The sequence below is a fragment of the Trachurus japonicus genome, chromosome 17, assembly GCF_045865225.1.
Source record: "Trachurus japonicus isolate A0001 chromosome 17, Traja_1.0".
Lineage (NCBI taxonomy): Eukaryota > Metazoa > Chordata > Actinopteri > Carangiformes > Carangidae > Trachurus > Trachurus japonicus.
Genome location: NC_140923.1, coordinates 36,793,046 through 36,818,546, shown reverse-complemented (window position 1 = coordinate 36,818,546; position 25,501 = coordinate 36,793,046). Strand labels below are relative to the sequence as shown.

The 25,501-nt window shown below is 43.8% G+C and overlaps 1 protein-coding gene across 1 annotated transcript; it reads left to right on the top strand.

Moving 5' to 3' along the window:
* Positions 1 to 248: 248 nt before the first annotated feature.
* LOC146971323 (ephrin type-A receptor 4-A-like) lies at positions 249 to 25,431 on the top strand. Its single transcript, XM_085805859.1, has 19 exons — positions 249 to 550; positions 1,250 to 1,317; positions 3,845 to 4,042; positions 4,291 to 4,401; positions 4,801 to 5,155; positions 14,193 to 14,348; positions 15,026 to 15,565; positions 17,045 to 17,169; positions 17,315 to 17,474; positions 17,580 to 17,691; positions 18,479 to 18,537; positions 18,817 to 18,930; positions 19,039 to 19,224; positions 19,309 to 19,370; positions 19,528 to 19,737; positions 19,938 to 20,114; positions 22,502 to 22,689; positions 22,865 to 23,050; positions 24,417 to 25,431. Exons 1-19 carry the CDS (start codon positions 391 to 393, stop codon positions 24,532 to 24,534), a joined length of 3,285 nt encoding a protein of 1,094 aa, XP_085661985.1. The 5' UTR covers positions 249 to 390; the 3' UTR covers positions 24,535 to 25,431.
* The last annotated feature ends 70 nt before the right edge of the window (positions 25,432 to 25,501 follow it).

The following is a 25,501-nucleotide window of genomic DNA, read 5'->3' as shown; positions in this document are numbered from 1 at the left end:
CGGTGGTGTCAGAGTGGGATCCTGGCTGGTCCTGTGTGGGGTTGTTGTTGTTGAGAAGATTGAAAGTCACCTCACTATTTTTCAATCAATTTAAAGTGACTACAGTCAGTTCTATACGGGGGTGTGTTATACTAATGCTTTGCACTGCCCCCCGTTTAATCCACAGAGCCTATCAATAAGTCAACCACATGATATCCTTCACTTGACAATATTAGCTCAAATGTGACTCTGGAGATGACATGGACCACAGCACGGCGTGTTGTTTGGCTCATGCCATTTGAATTAACCATTAAGGGAAGCATCTGAGTGGAAGAGACCGCCCCAGTATCCGCTGCTGCATCCAACTCGCTTCCACACTTGGGTTCATTCACACACACTTTTCCCACCGGGATGGAGCCGCTTCAGCCAGCGCGCAGAGCCAACGGGGAGCACGCACGCTTCCACACGTCGGCACACATGGCTGCAAATATACGGCGAACGTTTTCCACCCTCATCTGGATAATTACACTAGTTTCGAGTTCGAGGACGAGGATTTATCCACCAAATGAGGGTAAGTGAGGAGGGAAGCGGTGGTTGGAGATGTGCGACGCGGTCGGGTTTTCCGCTGGTGGACGGTGGGAGAGACGCAGCTGCGTGCGCTCCGTGCGCGTCCCGCAGGATGGGAAAGAGCAGGGCGAAAAATGCATGACACTTGAACAATTCAAAAGTTGGATTCCTGGGAAATTCTCACAGTTGGCGTTTCTTATGGTTTCTGGCAGAGTTGCGCCTCCAAGGAGTTCAGCTACACGTTCTCTCTTTCTATCGCTGTCATGAAAATCTTTTGTTTCTTGGATATTTTAACATGATGTGGCCACTGTAGTGAACAGTCTAGTTGCCGAAGACTTAGACTATTTCTTATTCATAAGCGGTTAAAGCTCAAAACCAATACTTCTTGGTTGTTTCTTTATGCATGAACCAGATTTGACACCTTCAAATAGATTAGATTTAGAAATTATACAAATAATGTATTCATCTGATAATTTTAGTAAGTAATATATTAGTAAGTAATGCACATAAACTGAATCAGATCTGCCTTTGTTTTCCCAAGTATTAGTGGTAATTCTTTTCATAGTGTGATCAAGTCCCTCTAGTGCTACTTGTTTCTCATTGTTTAAGATATATTAAGAATTAAGAATATATTTTTTTATTGATATATAGAAGGCTGTTTTCCTTTATACCACCTGTGCGTGTGTGTCAATGTGCATTTTAGTGACCCTGCTGGATACCAGGACAGTGCCAGGAGAGCTGAAATGGGCAGCCAGTCCTTCAGAGGGAGGGGTGAGTGGGAGCCTCTTTTTTTTTTTTTTCTTTAATGATTATTATTTTACAGATATGGTCTCTCCTTGGAAAACACTCTCTCTCGCATAAACACAAACACACATACACACTTGCACACACTTAGTCTGGAAACTGTAAATAATCATCCCACAGATTTTGAAATGTGCTGTTGTTCACCAAGCCTAAGTGCTAATATGAGAGTGCTGGCGTTGAGTTTGGCACAAGGAAAGGCATGAACCAGCTTGGTGGTGGGTGTCATTTTTTAGGGATTTTTACTACCATGCAGTTGCCAAAATGAATCCGTGAAATATCTACTGCATGTCATCTCCTCTCATCTATTCGTACTTTTTATTGTTGGTACATTGTGGTGTGCCATCTATGTATCCTCTCTCTCTCTCCTTCTTCTTCTCTCTCCTCCCCATTCGCTCAGTGTTTCTCTCACCTCTTTGTTGGTTTAAGAGTTATTGGTGAACTTGACTCTTTTTTTTTTTTTTAAGTCACCATGCTCTCATTCTCTCACAAGTCACTTGATTGACGGGGTCCTGGTCTGCACGCACTGAGCTTTTCATTACAGGCACCCCCCACCTTCCGCATCCTTTAGTTACACACACACACATACCCACAAAAACACCATTTCTGTATGACTGGGGCAAGTGCAAAGCTTTTTTTTTTCTTCTGACAACTGTGATTTCTGTCTGCTGACAAAGACTCCAAAGGAGACCAGACAAGTAGGCATCATACTCCATGACAGCTTTTTCTACAGCTGTCTTCCCCACAAAGACACACTCATATACTAAACAACACACAGCACACAAAGACCTAACCATGTGCTCATGCTCATGCGCTTGCTCTTGCTCATGCGTGGATGCTCTTATAGTCACATATACATGGAAGACACATAACACGGAAGAGCCAGTGTCCCGATGCTGGGTTTTCGATAATGTTGATGACAAAATGTGATAATGATCTATCAGTCAACATTTAATATATACTGTATTATTTTTGTCGAAGATGGCACTAAGACAGTAGATGGGAAATAAAAATGTATTGGGTAATGAATTTGATTAGGACAAAGAACATTTTAATTGAGAGTATTTAAGGTGGAATATGTATGAAAATTGAGACATTCAAATCTATTTTTGCATATCTGCCAACATGCACACCAATCTATATATCTGTGATAAACCAATATCAGCCAATAAGATTGGGCCTGATGACATATCGATCAGGCCCAATTAGACACACGCTAACACACAGAGCTCCCCAGCTCATTCACCCACACACACTCACACACACTCTCACTCACTCACACGCACACACACACACTCTCTCTCTCCCTCTTTGCCCTCTTTCGACATGGTGCATTTAGTGTGTATACAGCTCTCGCTGGTAGGGAGAGAGCAGATTATTATTCAGTGGCAATAAAAAGCCAATTTGGAGTTGGGAGGCTCAGCGGTCATTTGAAGGGTCACAGTACAAGGCAAATAGTCAGCTCTATTGAGATGGATGGTGCAGTGAGGGATGAGCCTCTTTCACTTGTATGAAAATGTGCCTGTAAAAACCTTGGAGTCGCAACAAATCTGAACCACTGTCCAGTGCAGAATATTGATGTGAGAACTAATGTTAGCCTGTGAGGTTTCAAACGATAGTGAATTAGAGCGTGCTTCTCCACGTTTGAAATATACGTGAACTTGCTTTTCTGTATTTATGAGGAATGAGAAGAACATGCTCGTTCTTCTGTTCACCACTTCTGTACGAATATATCTCTGTTAAAGCTTGTGCCTTCAAGGGCTCAAGATTAGATTTGGGTGATGAAGTTTAGGTTGGTTATGTCATCAGTCTCAGTTCCTACCAGCACATGGCAGTTGTGTATCGGTATGTGCTTTTTCAAATATGCACGATGCACCTTTTGCTTTATCCCTTCCAAGCACTACTATGAATACTTCTTCAACATTTGCCTTTTGCACTGAATATTTATAACCGGTATGAGAGGAAATTCGAGGTAAATCAAGGACACTGGCAATAAAAAGGGGCAAAGCACAGGTTAAAAAATCTTGCAACCCAGATAGGATGAGAGATGCACATTGCAAAGCCCAGAGGGAGCTTTGATGAGCACCGCCTTAACTCTCTTCACGCTTGCTGTATTATCTGCAGGTGCTACTTAGGACCGTTCCTGGTCGGTACATTCAAGCACTTGTCAAAAGCTGTAACATCTGAAACTTGAGCGCCAGCAAACTTTGAGAAATACAAGACGCTTCCGTAGTCACACACCTTCTCACACTGTGTACAGTGTGTTTTTTTTCCTGACTTTTCCTGATCACTTGAAGGCATCACGACTATGCTGACTTAAACCTGCTCTTGAAAGTTGTACCACATGACAGTTTCACAACTTTGACAATTAATATTCACTAATTAATGATCACTTTGATGGAGTATGTGTTGCAATGAAATTGAAAGCCTTCAAAGTAGGAATTTGATATTTATTGAAGGTTCATGTAGCAACGTAATTGTTTGTGTTCACTTGCAGTGGGAGGAGGTGAGTATAATGGATGAGAAGAACATCCCCATCAGAACATACCAGGTGTGTAATGTCCTGGAACCCAATCAAAACAACTGGCTGAGGACAGACTGGATCCCTCGGTCCGGTGCTCAGAGGGTCTATGTGGAAGTCAAGTTCACGCTGAGAGACTGTAACAGCCTGCCAGGGGTCACCGGCACCTGCAAGGTACAGAAAAAAAATGAACAAAGATTTCTTTTAAGAGGCTTGACTTTTTTAACATGTTCACTTTTATGCTAATTACTCAATGGACAGACTGCTGCTAACGGGGCTGTATTATATATTACAGCTACTGATTATTCAAGTACCCTGCCTTCTATAACTTCTAAATTATCATATTAAGAGAAAAGACGAGCTCTGATGATGATAAATAGACATTTTACGCTCTCTTTTTTTCTTGCTCCTTTGTCTTGCAGGAGACATTCAATCTGTACTACCACGAGTCAAACGAAGACAGGGAGAGCTACATCAAAGAGAGCAGCTTCATTAAGGTGGACACTGTGGCAGCAGACGAGAGCTTCACCCAGGTAACACTAATCAACTGAGTCAGCCTTCGAGTTCTTTATCCCTCCTCCACTCACTTTAATTTGCTCTTATCTGGAAAATAAACCCCCTTGGCACTTAGCTGTAATTTCTTTATTTGTTTTACAAGCATTTTTACCTCAGATGTCCATTTCACCATCCCACGCATTTTGGCAGGGAGCTTTTGCTTAGTCCTCACTAAAATAACTTGATTTTAGCATTGTATGCGTTACCTTTGCAATCAATAGATGTAAGTCTGGATGGGAGCCAAATGCTGAAAGTGTGAAGATGAGCCATGGTTCAATAGCAACTCCCACTTTAGGTTGAACAAGTAAATTGAATTAATAAGAGATGACACACTTTACTGCACATTTCCTTAATCCATCTCCCGTCTTTCCACCTAGGTGGACGTCGGAGACCGCATCATGAAGCTGAACACTGAGGTGCGAGATGTTAAGGTCACAACTCGGAAAGGCTTCTACTTGGCCTTTCAGGATGTAGGCGCCTGCATTGCTCTAGTTTCCGTCAGGGTTTTCTACAAAACCTGCCCCCTCACCATCCGCAACCTGGCAACTTTTCCCGACACCGTCACCGGGGCTGATACGTCCTCCTTAGTGGAAGTCAGGGGCTCTTGTGTCAACCAATCAGAAGAGAGAGAGGAACCTAAAATGTACTGCGGTGCGGACGGAGAATGGTTAGTTCCTATTGGTGGATGTCTCTGCAACTCTGGATATGAAGATAAGGGGGGAGCATGTAAAGGTAAGTGATGCAACAGAATTAATTAGCCATAATTTGTTGTTTGTTTTTATGATGGTCTGCCTCCTCTTGCTGTGAGCTCTCCGCTCCCCTCGGGTCGCCACTTCCACATCCCGTGTCTCTGTGAGTAACACTCACTAGTGCTCGACTTAACAAGCTACTCGCTAATGATGGAAAACATTGAAAGAGATTTGGCTTGTGTACTCATTAACACCTGCTTGATGAGCCTGTGGATTGTTCTCATCATTTTCCAAGCAATATGTTTAGAAATTCTGTCATAAAGGGGCACAACGGCCATTTTTGCCATCTGGTCATGGATTCAATCATGCAGTATGTTCAACAACATGGCAGCACAATGTATCCATGTGCATGTTTTATTCTCCACCAATGACTATGATAGTGAATTGGATCACAACTTTGTGCAGTCAGTGTCGATTGGATATAGTTAATAAAAGAATATAAACCAGCAGAACTGACTAGTTTGAACACATTTTAATATAGCGTTCAGCCAGGAGAGAGTTAGCTTAGCGTAGCACAAAGGCTGGGAACAAAGGGCTCTGTCCAAAGGTAACAAAGTCCACCTACCAGCAACTTTAAAGCTCACCAATTAACACGTTATATCTTAAGATGGCTCTACTGGTTGCCTTGCAAAGGTCACAGTGACAGCAAGCCTCCAGAAGGCTCCTGTACATACACCCCCATAAAACCAGATCTTGTCATTCGTTTTTTATGGAATGTGTTGATTAGTGAGTTTTATGTTTCTGTTTACACAATACAGATTTTTGTTAACTTCTAACAGAGCCAAGCTAGCTGTTTCCCACTGTCCTCAGTATAGTTTCTCATCCGCAGCCTCATTTTTAATAAACAGACATGAGAATGCTAGGTGTGACCTTCTAACTCCCAGAAAGCAAATCAGTGTACCACTAATCGCTAGCTTGCTTCTGTCGTTACCTCAGCTGTGTGCTGAAGTATCCAGGCTTTAAACATGCGTCATTTAATTCAAATGTTATTTCTGGAAATATCCTGTAAAGCAGAGTGATACATATGGTTAAAAGTCCCAGACTCCCAGTGCTTTAGCGCACTACATCAGCAGTCATGTAAGGCTTCTCATCCTAACATAAACTGTTGTTTAATATTCAGTATAGTTTCTTCGTTATCTTAAAGATGTAAACAGAGTTTTAATTGCTTTAATCTTTTTTGTATTAGACGAAGCTTTCAGGTCTCAGTGTGAGGTGTGCTGTCATAACAACAGCCATCTGGACAAAAATGCCTTTCTATCACTTACAAATCTGGGCTGAACTTTACGGTAACAAATATGCAAGCTGTTCACACCTCTCACCAACATACATGTGGCACGGGTGACGTGTATGTTTGGAAGCCACTGTTGTGATAGTGAAGATTACGACGTGTGTGTGTGTGTGTCTGTGTGAGAAAGTGTGGTGTCTGGGGGACAACAGACTTGGTGGAGACACTTTTACAACACGGCCTCACTCCCCCTTTTCAGGCAAATACACAAGAGACACACAACATGTTCGCTCGCACGCTCACACACACATATGCAGATGGACAGAGACCAACAGAAAGACAGGGGGGAAGCGACTCACTGATCTGCGCCCTCGGTTTTATTTATGAAGCCTATCCCAGCAGGCTAATTGTATAACAAACAGACCCATAATTCAAAGAGAAAAGAAGAGATGCTGGGAGAGAGAAAGAGAGATGGACATAAAGAGAGGGATGCAGTTGGTGCCAGTTGGCGATAAATAGAGAAAAAAAAAACTCGACTCTTTTTTTTGCAATTGGAGCCAAAATTCTCGACGTGACAAACGTTCTCTAAAATCTTCACCCCACTTGCCCCGTTTGTTCCCTCTGAAAAGAGGAGGAGGTTTGCGGGGTGGTCCCAGAGGCCTGAAAGATGTTGCTCCTCAACTAGATTTAGGAGAGACCCTTGACTCCGTTGAACCTCCAGCAGATGTGAGGTGCCATCTATCTATCTGCTGCGCTCTTCTCCGTCTCCCCGCTCTCACTGCCTGTCAGGTTGTTGGCTGGGCTCAGCTGCCTCAGTGGAAATCCATCAAAGTCTGGATGAATACCGAACGCTGCTCAGAGAAAACTCTGACCCTGCAGTATTGGATAGACGCCTTAACGCTTCTCCCATTTTAAGTTTGAAATTCGCAGAGAGAAGGAGAGGGGGGGGGAGGGCGGAGCGGGATGCAGAGAAAAAAGCAGATAGATTTGCGGGGAGATTTAGAAGATCTGTCTCTCCTCCTGTCACTGGGGTCAGAAGGCTCCTGGATCTTCTGGGCTCACATGTCTTCACTCAGTCAGTACAACAGACTTATGCAGACAGACAGACTGACATAGCTTGGACAGAAACCCTGGTCATTACATGCTGCCTTGATTCTGGACAGCAAGTGTGGACAAAAGGGGAATCATGTCCCCTCACTATATTCTTTGCGGTTGAGAGTTAGATTAAGAGCTCAAACTCCGTTGGCTTATTTTCTACCAGCCACTGCAGTTGGTTTTTCTCTGTGTTTTGTAACTGCGGTTGCAGCATTACCAATGTGGTGGTGCAGTATTGTGCACCAGGAAAGGTACTGCCAAAAGTGCAGTAGAAGAAAATGGATCAAATCTTCCTGAAGGAAGTTAAGATCTGATATTTCACAGCTGGTCAAACAGGTCAATTATTCTCATCTGCATCCAAGTCTGTCAGGTTTATGAAAAAAATAATGAAGAAATGAATGTTAGATCTGAATCAGCTGTTACTGTTACTGCAAGGTGAGTTCACGCAGTGTAAACATCACCTGATTAGTACAGAGTATTTATTACGGATGAGATGTGGTCAGTTTGTCAGGTTTGAAGGTACTGCATGAGCACATGAAGTGGAAGGGATGGAGGAGGAGTCAAGGGTATTCAGAAGATTACTGAAAAGCCGATTTTAACGTCACTTAGTATTAATCTTCCCCAAAGACATTTTAAACTACCTGGTTTTAAACTCCCCCATGAGACCTGGAGTAATTGGAGTTTTGGAAGAATGACAAATGCATAAAACAAAACACAATACTCACAGAAAGTTAAAATTTAGCTGGTGCAGATTAAAAAAGAAATGTAGACGCTAACGGTGATCATTTAATATCATCTTTAAAATGTCATGAAATTGCAAAATATGAAGAATGTCACATCTCCTGAATTGTTATTTGTTATTATTGTCCCTTTGTCCCTGAAACATGTTGCTTGTAAAGTGTTTGAGCCAGTTGAAGGCTCGGTACAAATGTGCGTGCACATGATCAGGATGCTACCTCGGCCTTACTTGGATTTTACACGGCTCAAACAAAAGTATGTTTTTGAGGTGCTGATAGGTGGATGTTGTTCCCTGGTTTGCCCTTCTCTCTTTATTCTAAGCTAAGCAAAGCTAATCATCTACAGGATTCAGTTTCATATTAAACACATATTTATAATTCTGGTTAGAGAAGCAAATGCACATACCAGTATTTACCAAATGTCAAACTCTTACATATCCTTTATTTAATCCACCAAATAGCTATAATCATAGCAAACACACACACACAAATCCAGAGAAGCTAAAATCATAGAAATTATTTATTCATGCTTGTGTTATTTAAGATCTTTGTACAGAGTCAATTGTAAATGTTACCTCCATAGTTAGATTGATTCCTATTTGCAGCTATTTTCCCGATATTTATTCAGCAGAGCTAAATAAAAAGAGCAAAGAGCTCAGGTGCAATAACCACAGTTTGCTTCCGCAGAAATACTTCTGTATTGGTAAAGAGCGTTTTAATAACCCCAAAACTCCTGCTGAATTGAACTGAAGTTAGAGTAGAATTACTTAATGTGGAGAGATGTGAAAAGTTCATTTTCAGTGTTGACACAGAGTAATGAGGATGGAGAGGATGAGAGGAGAAGCTCTGGAGAGGAAGAAGGGATTAGCCGTTGAATGGGGCGAGAGGAGGATTGAAAGAGGGCCACTGACAGCAGAAGGCATCAATGGAGAGCCGCCCCTCCCCTGCTGGGGGTTTGTCATCGGGTGCAAAGGGGACGAGTAGAGGAACACAAGAGAGAGGGAACTCCCCCTCTTTTCTAAACTCCCGGTTAAGACCGAGGTCATGACTGAGCCCGATGAAGATGTCAAAAACTGACTGACAGCCACGTACACATAGAGAGAGAGAGTTTAGCTGCAAAGTGCAGGGTCATGACCGAGGTAGATGAAGACGTCAAAAGTTTGACAGCTGCGATCCGTCTGGGAGGATCGGAAACGAGGGAGGAGAGACAAGAGGCGAGCAGAAGAGAAAGAACAGAGAGAATTTAAAATAATGCGAACGGCTGGAGAGGCGGAATGACAGAGGAGACTTCTACTTTTTGTTTCACTGTCTCTCCACTGGCCTCTTTCTTCTGTCGTCTGATCCCGCTCACTGCCTGGAGGGTTGGAATGTTTTTCTGCATGTGTGTGTGTGCGTGTGTGTGCGTGTGTGTGTTTGCCTGCATGTGTGTGATCCTGTGTTCCCTCCGTCCAGACAGATTTCATGGTTATGCTTCTTTCCAACGCACCTGCAGTGTCTTGTCAGCGGCAGAAAGCGTTTGGAACGACAGGGATGAAAAGAGGCAGAGGGAAAGACGGCCACAGTGAAAGAGAGATGACGGAGAGAAAGAGTGAGCGGATGATAGAAAGAGTGTGTAATCGTTGCATTCAGTCCCTCTAATTATTGCATCGCATTTCTGGACTCTGGGCATGTTGGATTGCTGATTTAGTGTGCTCGCATACATGCATGTGTGTGGTTGTGTGCGCGTGCGTGTATGTGTAGCACCAGTGTACATGTGTGCGCACTTTATCTCCAATTTTCATCCCAACAAAGCCCTCCCTCCCATGTACTCACTGTTTGGAGGGGTGCCCGGTAATGCCTAGAAAAGAGTGTGGTGGGGCAAGTAGAGAGGAAAGAGGTGTGTGTGTGTGTGTGTGTGTGTGTGTGTGTGTGTGTGTGTGTGTGTGTGTGTGTGTGTGTGTGTGTGTGTGTGTGTGTGTGTGTGTGTGTGTATGTGTGTGTATGTGTGTGTGTGTGTGTGTGTGTGTGTGTGTGTGTGTGTGTACTTGTGTATGGCAGGTGACAAGGCAGGCAAAGACAGTGGAATGGCTCAAGTGATTGTCTGAGGCAAGCCAAGCCCAGGTGGGGGGAATGGTTTGCATTCCACCATCACAATCAAAGTGTGTGTGTGTGTGTGTGTGTGTGTGTGTGTGTGTGTGTGTGTGTGTGTGTGTGTGTGTGTGAGGCATTGTGTCCCCTGTCCCAGGTTGTTTTAACGTGGAGGCAGAGGTTTGCCAGCTCCACCGGGCCGTCTGTAGCTATTTGGCATCGGAACAAGCTCTGCTCTCTCCCTCTCGGTCTCTCTGTCTTGCTCTCATTATCCCTCCTTTCTCTTCCTCAACTCTCCTCCCTGATCCCCGGTCAGGGGGTGGGGGGTGCTGCTGGGTGTTCTGAGTGCGATTCGGGGGCAGGGGGGGTGGAGGGTATTGTTGTGGAGCTCCTTTCACATGCTAATGTTTGCACTGTTGGCTTTGGCCTGGCACACACATACACACACACACACACACACACACACATTTCTCTTCAAACCTCCAGTTTTTTGTGAGTATTTAAATTTAGACGAACTTAAAGCTGCGGCTTCCGCTGAGCACACGGAGGGTTTTAAATGCAAAAACCAACTCCGAAGAGATGTGAGATATGAGATGAATTTGGCACCAGACGACACAGGACTGTCAGTTTGATTTTTTTTTTTTTTTGTGGGAGGCAGGCGGTCGCTTCAATGAAGACGTACAGCACGGGGAAGATAAGAATCACTTCTTCTTCTCTCCAGTATTTCCGTGGGCTTTAATTAACAGGGCACGACCCCTGTGATTAATAGTGTCCCGCCTTCTCGTGTGGCAGTCTATCAATCCATCCACCCATCCGTCAATCTGTCCCTCCCTCCCTCCATCCATCACAGAGACAGGTGTCAGACTGAAGCGGTCAGGGGTACTTCCTTCTATCTACAACTCTCTGCTGGCAAGGAACAAGGGATGATGACAGATAACATGGGGTCAAGGAGGATACACACACACACACACACACCGACACACACGCAGAGACGCATACAGTATGCCGACTAGGCTCTTAGCCGGATTCGCAATGAGCTGCATTTGCATTTTAGGTAGCAGAAGAATGCATATGCAAATGCCGACAATGCTGATAGTAATCAAAGGGCACCTTCCCCTCCGTGTCTCTGCCTCCTCCTCACTGTTGTTTTTCTCTTCACCTCTTTATCTCGTGCTCCTTGTCAGTCTCTTTCTCTCGCTGTCTCTCCCAGTCAACCTTCTCCGTCCCTTACTTTTCTCTTAACTTGTCTCCGACAGCTCAGCAGCTGATTTCAGTGTATTTATTGGCCTCCTAAGAGGCAGAATGTGAACTTGTCCACACACACACACATCTTACCCAAGGTTTTCACCTTATCTCATCAGGATGTGTGTATGTTTGTCACCATGTCCCTCCCAGTTTACTGGTGGAGCTCTCGGTAGCGTAGGGTTAATGTCGGGTTAATGACACCCTCATGAGCTCTTATTCCAGGTCAGCTGCACTCACCCCCCCGGTGGAAAGCAGCGCTAAAGAAGACACAAAAGGCTACAGACAGAGAACAGAGACATGAGAGGGCACTGACGGAGGTTTATGGCTTCAAATACTTGCTCCTTTCTTTTCCCCTTCTTTCTCTTCCCTCTCCATTCTGTCCTCTGTGTTGGAGACGAGGTTAGAGGACTGGGTGGGACGGGAGACAAAGGCGGATTCCTACCCCCCAGCAGAGTCTTGTTGAGCCCCGTAATCAACCTTTAAATCCTTAGCAGGTCAAATACTTTCTCTGTGTTTTTAATTCCCCCTCTTTCCCGTCCGTGGCTGCCTTACCTACTTTGATGATTAAAAAACAAAGGAATGTGCAGAACAGCAGGAGAATGATAATAACACCGTCTTTCATGTTGCATTTGATGGTATCAGCTGACACAACATGATGAATCATTCACCAGATGAAAGTCGGCCCTATCAGCTGTAAACGTGTTTATGAATTTACAGGTTTCGACGACAGGTTCTCAGCCACGCGTGTGTGTTTCCTGCGCGGCCTCGTTTGAATCTGGTGTCAGTATCGGACTATCAACACCACCAGCTTCAAAGCTTTCTCACAGTTTGACACTTAGAGACTAGAGGGATATATGGAGATAGAGAAAGAGCCAGCTAGAGACACAAAGCCATATAAGTGGAGGTCGAGGAGGAAGTGCACAGGGAGAGAATGAGGGAGGTGGTGAAAAATGTGAAAGGCAGGGTGAGCGAGTGTGTGAAAGCACAAATCTATAGAGGCTCACACAGATGGGGCAGGATGGTCGGTGTGAGTAGATTACAGAGGAGACTTCCTCTCTCTCATCTACTGATGAGTGTGTCATAAAGCATCCTGACACACTTGAACACACACACACACTATTCCCACATTCCAATCCGCTCCCACTGGGATGTCTTCATCTGCCTTGGAAATGTGAAAGAAGAGAGTCGGGAAAGATGGTGGGATTGAGGAAGGGGGATGAATAGGGAATGATGATGAAAAAAAGGTGCTGAAAAAATGATTGCAGTTGAAACAAATGAAGGATTTCCTCCTGAAATTAAAGAGAGAAAAAAAATGGTTCCAACCAGCCGCGCTTTGCCATCTTTTTTGCTTCACCAGTGGATGTCAAGCAGTATAATTATGCACTCATTTATTGTATTGTTACTCTGTCAATGCATGAACTCCTTGGTATACAGAGAGATTTCTCTCCTCCACTCCCCCTGTCTCTCCCTCACCCTCTCTCTTTCTCTGTTTCTCCTCTTTCATATATTTAAATGTCAATTATATTTGTGTGGGCTGCCGGCACTGTGGAGTTTTGATGTATTCATTTCCAGTGTTTCTAGTTTCTGTGTGTGTGTGTGTGTGTGTGTGTGCGCACGCGTGCGTGTGTGTGGGAGCTGATCACTAAGTGTTCTTTTAGGTGTTTCTTTCTTTGCTCATCAAAATCAAAGATAAAAGAAGTCCAAGTGCTCCTCCTCCTCACGTTATATCTATTTCTCTCTTTTGATTTGGCTTTAAATGCATTTCTCTTTGGATGCAAATGTCCAGAGAGAAAATCTTGCCTGGGCTTGATGGAGTCAATACAGGAGATGACACAGATTGTATCTAGGGTCAGAGGTCAGCTGACCTTAAATCAGTGTTGACTACACTGCTTGTAACCAATGTCAGGGTGGACTCACCACCTACGTCATGAAATAATAGCAACGTTCAAATCTCAAAATTTTACAAAACCTAAATTTCACTGTTTCATCCATGTGTAGAAACACAAGACTGCATCATACCACTTAGATTTCCTTTCCCTGCTTAATTGATTGTTTGCTCTTAAAGATGTCAGGAAACAGCTGATCAGAGCTTCACAGACCCAGAGATAATCAATTCAGCATCATAAGAGACTAAGAAAACCAACACATTTTACATTGTTGCTTTTCTGCTTAATTATTTTTTAATTAATCCAAAATGTTGTAGAAAAAGTGTTTATCCTTAATCGATCAAATAAACAAGAAAACCTTCTTCCAGAGGACAATTAATGTATGCACTGGTGCCCACTCATTAAATTGTTCTCCACAGCACCATCAGTTGTTAAAATCTCATCAGCACAACTTTTAAAAAGTTTTGTGTTTAATTTCAGTTTTTTGTGTTTGTCTTAAGCAGCATGATGAGTAGATGTCTTTTTTTTATTGACTTTTATCAAAGCCAATTCTCCAGGTTATTTGGTGTGGGGTTGTGTGAGGTGCTTATCGCCAGTGTTTTACCAGCAGCAGATCTGGATCAGTGTGGTCCCAGTTTGAAGGAGCAGACAGCACACAAGTTGAGCAACGAGTGACACGACCACATGTCCAGTAACCTTTATTGTTCTCTCTGTAAAGTGGAGTTTTTAATCAGCTTGGTCCTCTGTGTCTCTGTCTCTCTGCAGCCTGTTCTGCTGGTTTCTACAAAGCCAGGTCGTCAGATGCAGGATGCTCCAAGTGTCCTCCACACAGCCACTCGCTCAGAGACGGGGCCACCGTCTGCGACTGCCACTCTGGATTCTTCCGCGCTGACAGTGACCCTACCTCCATGGCCTGTACCCGTAAGAACACACACAAAGTCACACATACTGGGGAAGACAATGCAAGAGTGAAAACACAGACAATATGTGTGTGTGCATAGCTTGCAAATAAAAGTAAAAAAAAGCGCTCCCATTGTTTTCCAACCTCTCTATCTCTACCAAACAGAGGGAGACACAAACTTGACTGAATGCCACCTCTGTTTCATGATCCCGTTACTTATGACTAAGCTCCCATCTACATCCTGTCTGGGAGTGATAACTTAAGAAATTGAGAAGTGAATGAATGTCCTGTCTCTCTCCCTCTTGCTCCTTCTCTCTCTCTCTGTCTTACTCTAAGTCTGTGAGTAGGTTCTGTGTGACAGAGTTGGAGACCTCGGTCTGTGTGTCGTAAAACTAATTATGCCTATATACAGCACATGGTTTCCTTGGCCTGGGAAAAATGAAAACACACATGTACGCACGCACGCACACACACGCACACACAGTATCTTAGATACACACAAAAAAGAGATGCCACAGAGGAAAATATCCAAACCATCAAAACCATCTCTGAACATTCTGGTTTTCAGACTGATGCCAGATGTCTATATTTCACCCACCCACCCATCTACTCCGATTTTCCCTCTTTCTACTATGGAATATACACTCCATGTGGTTGGTTTTTGTTCACTTTCAATTCATCCTTTTCTCCTCCTCAGAGCCACCCTCAGCGCCACAACAGCTCATCTCGGTTGTGAATGAGACCTCGGTGGTCCTGGAGTGGGCTCCCCCTCGCCGGCTGGGAGGGCGAAGTGACACCAGCTACAGCGTGGAGTGTCTCATCTGTCAAACGGGCGGCCACAGTCACAGCGGCAGTAAAGCCCTCCTCCCAAGGAATCGCAGCATCACCCAGCCTGAAGCTCAGCACAGCTCTGGCTTGGGGATGCAGTCGGACCAGGGGATTGTGGGATCTGAGGTCCAGTCAGGGAGAGGCGTCTTCCAGAGCAGACCGGTACCCGAAGATTACCCGAGACCCGGCTCCGGCTCCGTCTCCGGCTCCCAGCTCTGTCTGCCCTGCAGCTCCGACGTGCTCTTCTCTCCCGGCCAGACCGGCCTGAAGACCACCAGGGTGGTGGTGAGCGAGCTGAGGGCCCACACACACTACATCTTCATCGTACACGCGCTCAACGGGGTCTCCCAGGCCAGCGGAGTGGGGGCAGCCCAGAGCGTGTCTGTCACCGTTACCACCAATCAAGCTGGTGAGAAGGAGAAGTGTGTTGTTGTGTTACCGTGAATGTGTTTGTCAGATTGTTGACTGTTGCAGTAGCACAAAATCTGCTTATAGATGTTGTCTGTAAGTGGGTCAGCACAATGCAGACTGCTGCTCAGTGCATGTGGGTCCACAGGGAGGGAAGGCCCCATGAGCACTGCTCAAAACTGTGGAAGCATGATCTGAACACACTCTGTTTGTAGTTATATATGAACATGATTACTGCAGAATCCAGTCTCAAACACTTTAGTGCGGCAAAACAGTGGCCGCTGAGGAATTTTCATTAAACATTCCAAGTAAATGTATTAAATATTACCATAGTAACTTCTAAATATAAATGTGATTCTTAAGTCATAGTGTGTTTCCAGAATGTGATTTAGAGAAGTAGTGAAAAGTACATTTTATAAAGAAAAATTAACTGAATTGGCTCAGAGAAGCCGCTCTGTATTTTCCGTAGATGTGTTTTCAATTTGCTCTGGTTATACAATACTACAATTGATTATAGTAGAATAAAGCTAGAATAAGGACACATCAATCCTTGATAGCAGTTTCTCTATTAACAACGGCAACATGACACTTTTCCTCTTCTCCTTATCTCTCTCGTACAATCACTGTCATAGTTGCCATAGTTATTCATCTGTCCTCCTACACCTAACAACAGCTGGATTAATTATAGGGGCGTTCTCTTGAGGATGTCAGTAAGCATTCTTAGAAATGTAAATCACTGACTTAAATGCAAACAGCGAGAGTAGATACAACGAATACGTCAGTTAGAACACTACAGAGCAAAACTGATGACACGTGACGGCCTTGGTGTGTTCAAGTGCAGCTTTTTTTTTTTTCTTGACCACGGAAATGTAAAAAAAAAAAAAAAAATCATTTGGATTTTTATGGTGTGTTTCATTTTAGTTGTGAAGGCGTCTGCCGGTGTGTGGCGTTTCCTCACACATGCTCTCCATTAGTTTTTTCGGCGTGCACGCTCTCACTTTGCGTGCTGCTTTTACATCTCAACTGTCATTGCTTTAAAACTTTATGGTGGCATTCAGAAACAGACACACCTGCATAGTCCCCAGGTTCACCCTGGGGAAATAACTTAGCTGTGTAGTTGCACAGCACGAGAGCGTGTCAGGGGGGATGTGTCACGTCCAACCTGCACCACCATATGGCCCCCATATCATATGAACTGCCACAAAGGAGGAAAAACACCATAAAGGGCTGAAAAGACTGAGGAGTGTAAGAGGAGAGAGAGAGTGTGTGGAGAGTGGGTTGTGTTTCTGTGGAAGAGGCAGGAATGAGATTTGGGTCAGTTCTCAGGTGCGCGGGGTCAGTGGGATTGTTGACAAACAAGCGCCACACATACCTTTGGGACACAATGCAGGAGACATTGTCCTGTCGGTACACCGTGTCATCCCACAGAGTTACACCATTGTGGCTGAATTATCTCTTTCGATCTTTCCCTCCCTTTCAGCTCCGTCTCCGGTGTCGTCCATCCAGGCCACCGATGTCACCAGGCACAGTTTGTCGTTGTCGTGGCAACAGCCGGATCGACCCAACGGGGTCATCTTGGAGTACGAGGTCAAGTTCTATGAAAAGGTGAGCCGCTGGCGGGTTAATGCAGCTCAGGCAGCTGTCTGGAATGTCAATATGTGGGCACGCTGTTTGTATTTTACTGATGGTGAAGATGGATTTGCAGTCAGGCGCTGAAAAGGCTCCCGTCTTTTTTGTCCCTTCTAATCAGGATCAGAAGGAGAGGTCCTACCGCATAATGAGGACCTTCTCTCGCAGCGTGGATGTCACGGGTCTCAACCCCCTCACTGTGTACGTGTTTCATGTGCGCGCTCGCACTGCTGCCGGATACGGAGAGTACAGCGCTCCGTTTGAATTCTCCACCAACTCAGGTATTATGACAATAACGTTCAGTGATTTCAGATGAAGCCTGTTTTTAGTTTGTATGAAGAAGTTGTAACTTTCAGTTTGGTGACTTTTGTGCCCTTTCCTGTTAGATCCCTTCCCTCTGATTGGTGAAGGCGTCAACTCAGCCTTCCTGCTGCTGTCTGTCAGCGGGGTTGGAATTTTACTGCTGATATCTGCAGCTGTCTTCATCATTAACCGCAGGTACACACACACACACACACACAAGTACACATAGGCCTATATAAAAGCATACAGGCGGGTGTGCACTCCTGCTGGCTTGTTGTTTGGCTTCAAGTTTCCCATCAGTGCATCACTAACGTCAACCTGTGCCGTGTCTGTCTTAACTACTGCTTTTGACCAAACTGCCACATTGCACACAAACAACACACAGTTCCCCTGCTATTGTGTGGCTAAATAATGTGTGTGTGTTACCTGGAGCTTTTAAAGGGGATTAGAGTGGAGACAGTGATAATCCCTTTGTCCCTGACTTGTCATTACTGTCTTTTCACCAACACAGCTTGTGTGTCAGCTTCCGCTGGCGTGCACACACACACAAGCTTGTGCGAGTGCCCATACACATGCACAAACACACTTGCAAACACACACACACACACGTGCTCAGCCACAAAGGTGTTTTTGACAGTTTCTTTGTTTAATGGAAAACACCTTTTATCTTGCGCTACCTGAGGCGTCGCCCCTCCTCCCGCTCTCCCTTAAATGCTTTCATCTGCTGCAGCCCATTGCTCTCTGTTCTCATTGTCATCGCTCTCATTGAGGCAAATCCTGAAAAACCCAATAAATGTACTGCGCTGCTGGAGAGACACACACCGAGTTAAAAAACAGTGTCACAAATATGCTCTTTTGTCAGTTCCCTTAACTGCAGATACCACAATAAAAACATGTGAGAGGAGAAAAGGAGTAGTTACAGGAACACCCTGACACACTCTGTATCTGTGTTACATGTCCATCATTTCTTATGTCTCATCAGGAGGAGCAAGTACAGTAAGACAAAGCAGGACTCAGAGGAGGAGAAACATCTTAATCCAGGTAGACCACACACACACACACACACACACACACACACACACACACACACACACAAACATGCTCTAAAAAAAAGGATGGAGACAGATGGATGCTCTTTTTCTCCTTCCTCTTTTCAGTCCACCTGCACACATCATACACACATACTGCCAAAGACATTTACATAACATACGCAGCAGTTACACAACTCTTATTTGTCAACCTCCTCTGCATCCCTCCTTCTCCTCTCTCCTCTCCTCTCCTCTCCTCTCCTCTCCTCTCCTCTCCTCTCTTCCACGGCAGGGGTCAAAATATATGTGGACCCGTTCACCTATGAAGATCCTGACCAGGCCATCCACGAGTTTGCCAAGGAGATTGATGTTAGCAGCATTCACATTGAGAGGGTTATTGGCATGGGTAAGCCTGGCATTGCTTACACACACACACACACACACACACACACACACACACACACACACACATGCTTACTTGGCGCTGACTTGGCTGTTCCCGCTATGCGTGTAGGAGAGTTTGGGGAGGTGTGCAGTGGTCGGCTGCGCGTGCAGGGGAAGAGGGAGATCTACGTGGCCATCAAGAGTCTGAAGGCGGGATACTCAGACAAACAGAGGAGGGACTTCCTGTCTGAGGCCTCCATCATGGGACAGTTTGACCATCCAAACATCATCAGGCTGGAGGGTGTCGTCACCAGATGTGAGTTGTAGCAGAGTTTGGATTACAACTTGATGTGCAGGTTGTAACTCAGGTTGTAATATTTATAACTCTTTACCTGTTTAGGTAAGCCACTGATGATCATCACAGAATACATGGAAAATGGATCCCTGGATGGATTTCTTCGTGTATGTACAGTTTACTGTTCTGTCTTTTTCTGTTATGAAACAACTATGCATTTAGTTTTGAGTGTACTGAAAATGTACAGATACATTTTACAGATTCTGTAGATGTAGGTGTCCAGGCTGACCTGCTCTCCTGTCTGTGCAAATTGAACCATTTCAGAAACACGACGGCCAGTTCACGGTGATCCAGCTGGTCGGCATGCTGCGCGGCATCGCCTCAGGTATGAAGTACCTGTCAGACATGAGCTACGTTCACAGAGACCTGGCAGCGCGGAACATCCTGGTCAACAGCAACCTGGTGTGTAAGGTGTCGGACTTTGGCCTGAGCCGGGTTCTGGAGGACGACCCAGAGGCTGCGTACACTACGAGGGTAAGACGCTCACAGAATAAGTGTACACAAACAGACGGGATGTGAGGATATACTGTACAGGAGACCTGCTCTTCGGCTCTTGATGTGAATACTTCAAAGCTGTTCGAGCATCTTTCACACCCTAATCACGTCTTTAGTGCACAGATTCATTTCTATTATTCACTGAACCTGTTTGAACCAGTTCTGCATGTTTGTTGTAGGAGGCCACTGGCACGTACCTTTCTCCTGGAGGGAAAATCCCCATCAGATGGACGGCACCAGAGGCCATAGCCTACAGGAAGTTCACCACAGCCAGTGACGTGTGGAGTTACGGTATCGTCATGTGGGAGGTGGTTTCATACGGAGAGAGACCATACTGGGACATGAACAACCAGGATGTGAGTAATTTTTATGATGTCTAACCTACATGATGTAGTCAAAAGAGTGAAATTTTGAATTTCTGTGTATATTTATGAGTAAAACTTAAATATCCTCCCGTTAGATCACCTTCAATAAGGAAGTAAAAACCAAAGTGGCTGCACATGAAATCATAATAAAAATTTGATTCTGTACACGTAGTTAGTCAAAGTAGCCGAGATCTAATGAATGTTTACACCCTTTCTAAAAACTTTTACATGCATTTGCATTTTAAAATATGTGGTTCATACTAAAAGACTTCAGTGGGGCTTTGTTTAAAAACCACCTCCTTGCTCTCTGTTGTGGAGATATGTCTGTGAAATATTAATAGTGAAGTTGACGAGTAAAATGTTATCAGAACTGAAAGGGAAGATAATAAAAGATATGAAAAAAATGTTGGAATAAAAAGTTCCCTAACGGTTAACAGCTCAGACTGTGGGCACACTGACAGCCAGCAACATTAACATCAATTACAGTTTTCATTAGACATAATTTGTGTGCTCTGACTTTCTTGAGAAGTCAAATTAAACTTTTACATCTGTACAGTCCACAAATTGGATTTAAATGAAGCCCATTTAAATGGCTGAATAAAGAAACAGACAGCACGTCTTAAGAATATTTTGAGCCTGTATAACTGTACAAATAAACTCTGTGTGATGTACAACAGTCTGACCCCGAGGCTTTGACCTCTGCACCATTAAAAAGTTATAAATTTAGTTTTTCAAATCTGAAAGGGCAGAAAGCCAGGATTTTTTTTCAACCCATCACAGCACATTTTTTATTGAAGATAAATATTTAGACTTCATAAAACTGACAAGAAATTGCTGCTCAGTGTTATCCCTCAGCCATGCACACACACTTTATACATTTAGGGGTGATTTACTTCTGAAGAGTTTCTGAGATCTGAGCAAAATTGCTGGGTCTTTGCTATCAAAGCTTGTTAAGTTTGAGCAGGTCAAAGAGCCAGTCTGGCATATGGAAATTTTCAAACATGATTGATTTCATCTTCCACACTTGTGCAGTCTAAGAAAACATTCCTGATGAGATGTTCTAGACATTTTATCCATCTTATTGATGTTCTTTTGCCAGATCAAATTAGTATACATCGAGCTGCTCTTTTTCTTCTTTTTTTCATCTCACTTGTTTCAGGGAAACTCTGGAATTGACTTGTGTCTTACTACAACTAAATCATCTTATACCTCATGTTTATATGCAGCTTCTAAGGTGTAATCTAGTTACACACTAAGGCAAGTTTTGAGTATATTGTGTTTTCATGAGATATGTTTTAATTGGCTTTATTTCTGGGTATCATTGATCTACAGTGCAGGCCCACAATGCAATGCACACAGGGAGTAGAGGAGCTGCTCACAGCTGCAAAAAATTAGTGAATTGCAGATGGTGGTGAGACAATTCTGGAAAGATCCTGGAACACAACAAGAAAGTAATAAATCTTTGGAAAAAATGTTGCTTGCTTCCCTCTTGTTTAATTAGCAGTTGTTGTTTTTAAGATGAGGATCATTTTTCTCATTTCTTGCACCAATAAGTACTACTTAGTAAGATTTGTTCTTATACTTACTGCAAAAACAGTACACCGTGTCAGTTACTGTGTATAGGATTGAGAGGAACTTGTCATTGTTAGCAAGATAGCAGGCTGATGTTAGCATTTAGCTCAATGAGCTAAAGTACAGCTTCATAGAGCTGCTGATGTAGCTGTTGGAACTGCCTACTAACATACAGCCTACTACATACTCGGTGAGTATGCACTGCAGACTACCTACAAAATGAATGACATCACTAAGATGACTCTTCACACTGAAATGAACAGCCAGTATCCCTGAGTGCATTTATCACCAACCAGCAGTGACTGGCAGGGCCTTGAGAGCTGGAAAGGCTGAGTTGTAAATCTTCACTGTAGCTTGATTAAGTTTATTTTTTTCAGGCATGACTGTGACCATGTCGATGTCTAGTGTGTGGTCAGTTTATCTAACTAATGCCTGTTTGTACATCTGCTGCATTGTTTTCGGAGATTTGGGGAGAGCAGCTGGCTGGGTTTACTGTACCTCTGAAGAGATGCTAAGCATTATGGGACAGTTGAGTATGTTCCCTTAGCTCACACAGTGCACAGTACTCAGGAAGTCTTGTTAATCTAGAATACATCTGGGCATCGCACAAGGACACAAAATCCTCGCACTGCACAGATCAATGCGCTTCCTACTCATTTTGGCGTCTTACCTAGTGTGAATAGTACATTAGTAGGTGGTTCCTACACAGCCTCAGTCTTTGCATCCTGTGCTGTACTTGTGTAAACTCATACCTTTGGATGCACGCTGATAAAAATATCAAACCTCCACCTCTATCGCTCCTGTAGGTGATTAAGGCGATAGAGGAGGGCTACCGCCTGCCGGCTCCGATGGACTGTCCTGTGGTGTTGCACCAGCTCATGTTGGATTGTTGGGAGAGGGAGCGAGCGGAGAGACCCACCTTCAGCCAGATACTCAACATGCTGGATAAACTCATCCGTAACCCTGGGACTCTGCGCCGGACAGGAGGAGACAGGTACACACTGACTGTACACATAAGCACAGGGAGGGATACATGAATAAAGCCACACTCATATTGTGTGCACACACTCACCTACACATGTTTCAACCCTCATCATTCCTTTATGATTTCACACTTCTATTTGTGAACCACCACCAACGTGCTTTCTTCTCCCTGGCTGTGTTTACAGACCCCCACCCACCATGCTGGAGTCAGGGGTGGGTTCAGAGGTGTGCGTGTCAGTTGTACCGGAGGTGTGCGTGCCTGAGTGGTCGGTGTGTGAGTGGCTGCAGTCTATCGGCTTGGAGAGGTACAGAGACACTCTGGCGGCAGCAGGATACACCAGCCTCGACAGCCTACTGGCTCTCACACACCAGTAAGTGTACCCCCTTCTGAAAATGGATTAAATAGTTCATTTTAGCATTTACTCATCAACATTTCTCAGAGCGAAACCAGCAGCAGCATGAAAACAAAAGCTTATTTCTACATCTGTCAATCGAATTCATTGCCATTGTGACAGTCTGACACAGGGAGGAATAAATCTTACTTCTTTTGGCTTCATATTAACACATGCATTTTATAGCATTACACAAAACCTGTCTGTGATAAAGAGATATTTTAATTTTGGGATGTGTTTTTGATACTCTAGGGGCTTCAGTATATTTCAAATGAGCTAGTTTGTAGTTTGTTCATATGTGCTCTGAATGCCCACACACCATGGTCTGCTGCCATAGAGATAGGTGATAAATGGTATATACAAGTATACATGGGGATAAAATCGTGCATAATTTTAGACATAATTTAGATGGCATTGCTCTCAGTTGTTCATCCAAAGAGCTGCTTGAAGTCATTTTATGAGAACAGGGGAAAAATGCATACAGTAGCTTAGAAATAACTTATTGAGAAATTCTGCACACTTTTCTTATCTCTGCACACTTGGCTGAAATTTCCAGTGTCAGGAAGGTGTGTGTGGTGGAGGTTTCAGACGCTGTAGGATGATCCAGAAGGCTGCTGCCTCCTCTACAGTTTATCAAGATGTTACGGCACTTGTACTGTATAAAACCCATTTACTGAGCAATGTGAGCACGGTCCTATTTTGTATCTTCTATCTGTATTTTTATTTAAAATGTAACTTTAAGAAACCAACTGTGAATTTGAAGCATATAGCCATACACCTCCACTGTGACTCAAAAGCACTTTAAACACACAAAAGAGCCATAGTATGGGCCACATATTCCTCTACTGCAATGAATATGGCTCTTAAAGTTTCATGTGAAACTGCAGCGTAACTGCATTTCCATGTTACTGAGTGGGGATGTGGTTTCCTGTTAATGTTGCTTTCCTTTGTTGCCATGTTCTTTGATGTGTTCGAATAGCTCCGAATGACAAGAGTGGTCTACAGTACAAAGGCATAAACTATATCTGGCTGTGGATACAAACAAACAACTTGATATTATGGTTATAGCTTAATTGGTAGACAGGGTTGGTAGTTAAATGACCCAGATGTGTCCTTGAGCAGAAACTGAACCCCACACAGCTCCTCATGTGTGTGTGTGTGGAGAAACGTGAAGTCCCCTGCTTGGATGATAGTGTCTGCTAAATGAATGTAACACTGATTGGGGTTGTTGTTTTCATGAGATTGGGGATAATAATAAGAGAAACCCCACCCTGCCTTATCCTTCAAATGCTGCACGTTGTAGGTTTGCGTGTCTGAACATGTGTCTTTGTCTCTGCACCCACAGGGAGATGGACAGACTTGGAATAATCACACCGTCACACCAGGACATACTAATTGCTAGTGTGCAACAAGAAATGTTGTCTCAAATGCAGCACATGCAACACACAATGGTTCCAGTCTGAACTGCCGAACGGATACAAAACCTGTTTTGAGAAGAATTTCATTTACCTCATTCATGCACTTTAAGAGGGACCTTTCACCAGACGAAACACAAAGACGTGGATTAAAGTGAAAATGCGAAGTGAGAAGAAGAAGAGAAAGAGAGAAAAGCAGCACTTTTGTGAACTTCCATCCTGTGGAGTTTTCTAAAAAAAAAAACAAAAAAAAAAAACAAACCATGATCTGGACGTGGCCACAGATAGCATTAAGCTACCGAGAGCTCAGACTGGAGTCTCATCCTCTTAGCCATTTTTCATTATTTTATTATCTGTTTTGTGAAGGCTGACATGTGATGCTGTGCATAAGCAGAATGGCTTCCAACTTTTTTTTTTCTTCTTTCGCTGCTTTGGGCTTGACTTGAATTAAAATGTGTTTTGTGTTTGCCTGTATGTATGCGTGAGTGTGCGTGCGTGTGCTAGTGTGTGTGTGTAGTGTGAATCCACACAACATGGAAACTCCCTTGTCAAGGCATCAGCTATCTTTGAATATTCTGAATATGCAAAGTTACCCGAGTGAATGGGATGAGCCGGACAGAATGTACCATTACAATCTCTCACTAGTTTCATACTGGAGGATCATACTAACAAACTGTCTGATTTACCTGTGTTTTTTTTATTCATTATTTTTTATTTTTACTTGTAAGAAGCATCGTTTCTGTTGAATTAGACATTTAGATTAGTATGTTGTCCATCTATGTCTGTGAATATGTCTCTCGTTTGATGCTAAGCATTAGCTACATGAAGCGTTTTGTTTATTTATGGTATTTTTTTTAATCTAGTTTGTACATTGTAAAATAGAAACACTGAGGAGATATTGTAATGATTGCCATATTGCATTGCAATAAATGCCAGAACCCATCTATTTATGTAGGGTTTAATCTTGTTTGAACAGAACATTTGCATTGTAATGTGTTTAATGGACACTATATAT